This window comes from Pinus tabuliformis, chromosome 7 (genome assembly GCF_031772625.1).
Source record: "Pinus tabuliformis cultivar Carrire ecotype Pingquan chromosome 7, CPIR1, whole genome shotgun sequence".
NCBI lineage: Eukaryota > Viridiplantae > Streptophyta > Pinopsida > Pinales > Pinaceae > Pinus > Pinus tabuliformis.
Genome location: NC_142293.1, coordinates 1,568,059,771 through 1,568,066,106, shown reverse-complemented (window position 1 = coordinate 1,568,066,106; position 6,336 = coordinate 1,568,059,771). Strand labels below are relative to the sequence as shown.

Here is a 6,336-nt window from a genome sequence, read left to right as displayed (position 1 = left end):
CTAGCATAAAACCATGGAAATAACAATGAGATAACGCCCATTAAATCCACATGTAAACAAGTACAAAAGAAAGAGACCTTATCTTTTATTAAACATAGGCAAAACTGACCAGGTTGGGGACTTCCACATAACATGACCGTAGACATGGCTAAACCAAATATTTCTTTCATCCAATCACCCCCATGCCATATTCCAAGCATGAGTGTGGGATCTCATGGATAAAGAAATCCAAAACACAACTAAGGGAATCCCGAGGTTAAACCACCTCTACCCTCACCATATTGTGATCACACCAAAATCAGCGCTTCGATCACAAAACCGAATAGAACTTGGAATGTCATCCAGAATCCATCACTATCCCTGGGGAATTTTTGGTCTCCCTGTCTCTCTGGATTTACCGCAATCCAATCCTCGATCACTAGGCCCTAAACTGATACACCTCCCTCAAGCTTTACCATGTATCCCTCAAAAATTGGTCAAGGAATTCCTAGGCCTTTGGGAGTGAACCTTGAGACCACCTCTAACCTGGATTTTGAAATCCATCTAGAAATTTCAAATCTCAAAACCGAGATCAACATCCCAACACACCATGGCATCTGAAAAAAGGAAAGGCTAGGTTGAAAAACACTATCATAACCCGTCAAACCATGCCATCAAAAGCAAGAGAACCATACAAAAATATTCAAATCCATACATGTCACAAACAAATAGGAAATCACACATGCAATATGTTACCTGCAAGTATTCCTACTGAAGCTTATTGATCCTACTCTTCCTTCCTTTCCTTTGCTTACTTTTCCTTCCTTGCTCAAAAGCTAGAGTGCTCCAAGAAAAATCTAAGTGTCCAAGAGTGAGAGAGTGAGAGAATAACGAGAGACCACCAAAAATAAACTAACCAAGCTTTCATTGACCAAGCCTAACTCTGACAAAAAGCTTCCCCACTGATCCTCAGAAGCCTTTTGATGAATGAGGCCTCTATTTTCTTCAATTTCTGTTATTTTCCTCAATTTCCTCCTCACATGCAACCTGTGACCTTTCACCTTCCTTTTCTACTATTTTCTTTTATTTTCATATATAAGTGTGCCAAAAATGATTTTTTGCCTCTTTAATGTCTTTGCCTTTACCAATTTCCTTAGCCATAATAAACTGAATGAACACCCACACCAGGATGTCTAGCCCAATATTCAGCTTGGAATAAGTGTCCTTTAACCGTGGTCTTATTTTGCCTTTATTGACTTTTATTACATGGAATTTTAACTAGGACAGAACCCTCCCCCTTGGGGAACACCATCCTCAGTGTTCAACCACATCTATACCTCACCAAAACCGCTAAAAATAAAACATACTACCCATGGAGATTTATAACCTAGCTCATTGCAGTATTAACAATGAAAGACCTGATCAAAAGAAAAACATCATGACAACATGACCAGATAACAACCATATCACTTACTGGAGCTTTATAACATAACTCATTATAGTATTTACAATAACCACATATACACATATGCACATTTGCTAAACCATAAAATAAAAGGATGTGATTCTTGCATTCGCAAAAGGGAATAGAGGCTCACACCTCCACCCTCAAAGTAATACTAGGATTCACCAATGCCCAATGTCCAGTGCTATAATCCTTCACCACTTTTCCTTTCAGCAAACATTTATCGGCTCATTGTTCCAGGGCACACTCCCAATGTGCATTTGATTCCATCTAGCAATGCTAATGAACAAAACAAATGTATTCTCGACCTTCCCTTCTTTGCTACATAGTCGCTCGGTCAATCTGGTCACCCCTTCCATGCAGTCACTCACCTTCCAAGTTCCTCAACATCCCCTATCCCGGGCGATCCATCCCTTAGAAAGGCTTCCTTGGATCGGAAAGTAAAACAACCAAGGCATATACCTACCTCAAACCATCATACCGGTCATAGCATGCTCATGGAAATCAATTGACAATATTGGGTGCCAGTGTCCCACAATGGTCCTGCTCCTGAAGTGCTTTACCATCATACTTTTGCATGTTCCAATTCCTTTTCTCGTTGCTCCTAATGCTTGCACTCGATTTCAACCACTCAACAGGGCATTTCTGTGCTTCCTGTACCAAGCACATAACTTCCATTAGATTAAAATAAATTGAAATAACTGTAGGTTTTAACCCCGTACAGAAATTATGGGCAACCAGAAAGGACACAAAAATCAGCAACATCTCATTGATTGGGCAACCAAGAAAAAGCGTACTATTTCATTGGAAACATCCAAGAATAGAAAAGAGGGAAACATCTGAAAAACTAGGAAAAAGGAAACATCTAAAATATATTGGCTTTATCTAATTATGCAGTTTGATTTTATCTTTTGTAATAAAGAGAATGATTGCATTGTTTATAAAATGCTCATCTCTTCTTCATAATAAAGTGGTGGTATTGTTTGCAGACCTGTGTTATTCCAGAGTTTGTGTCTACAGTCTGTTCTGTGATTCTCTGTTTTTTTAATTTTCAGATCTGCAAGTAGATCAATTGGTATCAAAGCGTAAGATCTTGGAAGCCATCCACCTGTTCGAAGAATTTTTTTTTAAGGGTCATACATTTCACTCCATTCAGTGGATGAAAATCATGCCGCCCCATCAAGAGCGTCAAGAGCCCTCCCATGCAGACTCACCAGTGAATGATTTAGCTAGGGCTCTTCAAGAGCTAATTACGCTGCAACAACAACAACGCCCTCCAGGGAAAATGCAGCTTGATACACGCTTTCAACTGCCCAAATTCTCAGGGCAAATGAATGGTGAGACTGTTGATTCTTGGATCCGCAACCTCTCCAACTATTTTAGAACCTGTCCAACAATGGACGAGGAGATGAAACTTCAGATTGCCAGTCTACAATTGGAAGGCCTAGCACAAACATGGTGGGATACTCATCTTGAGAATATGTTCTTGGTTGTGGAACTTGGAGAACAAGCCGAGACCAAATCGACACCTATCACATCTTGGAATCTCTTTTGCGAGGCCTTACGTGAACGCTTCTATCCTCCAGGATATATACAAAATCTCCTTGCCAAATGGTTGCAGCTTCGACAACTACCCAATCAATCAGTGCAAGCCTACATTGATGTCTTCTGCAAGTTGCGCATTCAAATCCATATATCCGATCCAGACGAGGTACTAATTATCAAATTTAATTCTGGTTTGCTAATGCTTCTTCGTCGTGAAGTTGAGTTGTTTGATAGTGCTTCATTAGACAAGGCCTTTATTCGGGCCCTAGCGGTGGAACGCAAAGTGGGTACTCGAATCCGATATCCTCAAGCCAGAAATGGTACATCTTCCTTTGATTCTTCTAATGTCACCTCTGCCTCATCCCCCACACCTCACCGCACCCCCTGGTGCACATTTCACAAGACCAACTCAAATGCTTCTGCAGATTGTCGAGTATTGAAAAATCTCCGCCCCTAGAAAACTCTTTTTACAGAGGTCGAACAACCAAAGGCCACTACCCCACTTCCATCTGTTTCTCTCGAAAATCCGACAGAAGTGGACCCCTCTCTCATCCTCATGACTGCTAATGCAACAAACACCTCTGTTACGCCTTTGTTTACCCATAATTGTCAAATCAAACATGAGTTGGCCACGCTTATTCTTGACAATGGGAATCAAAAGAATCTTGTGTCACAAGACTTAGTTGAACGCCTTTGCCTTCCCACCACTCCTCACCCCCACCCGTATCAGCTCGGTTGGGTCAGAAAGGACGGTCCTCGTCTTACCATCTCACAATGTTGTGCTGTCACCTTTGCTATTGGACCTTTTCGTGATACTATGGTATGTGATGTTTCTCCTCTAGATTGTGCTGATTTATTGCTAGGAATTCCATACCAAGAGGCTCGACATGCTGTTTATCATGCTACAGATCACCAATACCACTTGCAGCACGATGGGCGCACCTATGTGCTCACATCCTCAGCTAGCACATCAACCCAACCTTCCATTGGCAAAGCTCCCATTATGAGAGTCAATTTAAACCAAGATGTTTCTTTGTGCTTGGTTCGCCCCGTCAAGCCAGACAACCTCACCAATCCAGTCCCTCCTTCAATGGCTCCTCTACTCCATGAATTTGCAGATGTCTTCACCCAACCCACAGGGCTGCCTCCAGCACGCTCTGTTGAACACCACATTGATCTTATTCCTGGCGCTTCCTTACCCAATGCCCCATCTTATCGCCTTGCTCCTCGAGAGGCAACTGAGATAGAACGCCAAATTGAAGAATTGTTGACATCCGGTCATATTCAGACGTCATCCTCGTCATATTCAGACAACAGGTATGCAGTGTTTGTGCACAGGGACTTCAATGGGTCTTCTGCTAGTAGCAACAGTCATCTTCGCAACTTGTTTTATCAAATATTTGTTGACAACTATCTAGATGTAAAAACAAGCACTTACAGTCAGAAGACAGAAAAGTTGGCACCTGCAAGACAAAAAAGAAAGATTCTGGTTTATGCAGCATCCAATTCAAGTTCTAGTTCTCAAGAAGTTGCACCAAGAAATAAGGTACCATTGCGGAAAAGAGGAGAAAAAGGTAATTCTATGATGAGATTTTCACAAGAAAAATCTAGCAAAGCTATGGAGGTGCTCGATCTTGAACGAGGTGTCTGCTTTCCTTTTCGAAAATATACTCCAGAAATGGTTAGGGAAAAAATTTTAGGCTCAAGAGGGGTAGTATTCTCACTTTTTGGTCGTGGAGTAGAGATCCTCTCGAAACTAGGGCTATATTGGATCACCCTTTTCTATGATCGACTTGTTGGGAGGGGTCTAGAGATAGTTCCATTACGTGCAGAGCAACTTCGGAATTTGCTATGTGATTTGGGACCTTCTTTTGTCAAAGCTGGCCAGGTTTTGGAAAACAGATCTGATATTGTTCGTGAAGATTATATGAATGAACTTTGCATTCTCCAAGATGATGTTCCTTCGTTTCCAAATAAGATTGCTTTTACAATCATAGAAGAAGAGGCCGGTGTACCTCTTGAACAAATATTTAGCAAAATATCTTCTCAGACTATAGCAGCAGCAAGTTTAGGACAGGTTTATCGTGCCACTCTTCGTGGCTCAGTCGAAGAGGTTGCTATAAAGGTACAGAGGCCAGAAATTGAACCTATCATATATAGGGATCTTTTCCTTTTTCGAACTCTAGCTTCATTTTTGAATGGCATTAGTCTTGAGAAACTTGGTTGTAATGCGGAGCTTATTGTTGATGAATTTGGCGAGAAGCTACTTGAAGAGCTTGACTATACACTTGAGGCACGTAACATTGAGGACTTCTTGGAGAACTTCAAAGATGATCCAACAGTTAAGATTCCTCGAGTATACAAAGAACTTTCTGGTTCACGGGTTCTTGTGATGGAATGGATTGATGGCATCCGTTGCACTGATCCACAAGCTATTAAAGAAGTTGGCATCCGCATACCTGATTTTCTCACTGTTGGTGTGAGTGCTGCTCTGAGACAGCTGCTAGAATTTGGGTTGTTTCATGGAGATCCACATCCTGGGAACATTTTTGCCATGCGTGATGGACGTATTGCATATGTAGACTTTGGAAATGTTGCAGTTCGTAGTCAGCAAAACAAACAAAGCCTGATTGATGCAGTGGTACATGCTGTGAATGAGGACTATGCGGAGATGGCAAATGATTTACAGGAACAAAAATCAGCTCATCATTTTATACACTCCATTTCTCAACGCCAAGCTCAAGTAACTGCTGCTTTGCAAGCAGCCCAAGATCGTGCCAAACAGAGACATGACAAGCAGTGAACACACTTGTCTTTTCAACCTGGAGATCGTGTGTGGCTCTTGTTGGACAAGCAATGCTTCAAGGGCCAGCATCATAAGCTGCACCCTCTGAGATATGGCCCATATATTGTTCTGGAACGCATTGGAGAAAATGCATATCGCTTGGACTTGCCTTCCCAGCTTGGCATCCACGATGTTCTTAATGTTAATAATCTCAAATTATTTGAACCACCTCTCCTTGAGGAATCTGTTACAATTCATCATCCGGTTGATAATATTCCAAATTTTCAGCCTCCTCTGCTCAAAGATACAATTCTGGACTTCAAGAAACGAGATACACGACATTAGCCATACTTCTCATATTTGGTTGGTCGGAAGGGACACACACCAGCACAGGCAAAATGGATCAATGCAGAAACATTGCAACGCAATTTCCCTCAGTTGGTGGAGGAAGCCGGGACACTTCCTGATCTAAACAGGGAGGAATTGGGCAACCAGAAAGGACACAAAAATCAGCAACATCTCACTGATTGGGCAACCAAGAAAAAGCGTACTATTTCATTGG

General features: G+C 41.8%; 1 protein-coding gene across 1 annotated transcript; it reads left to right on the top strand.

The window, feature by feature from the left end:
* Positions 1–3,545: 3,545 nt before the first annotated feature.
* Positions 3,546–5,792, top strand: LOC149254049 (uncharacterized). The gene has a single exon (XM_089454665.1). It carries the CDS (start codon positions 3,546–3,548, stop codon positions 5,790–5,792), a length of 2,247 nt encoding a protein of 748 aa, XP_089310791.1.
* Positions 5,793–6,336: the final 544 nt, after the last annotated feature.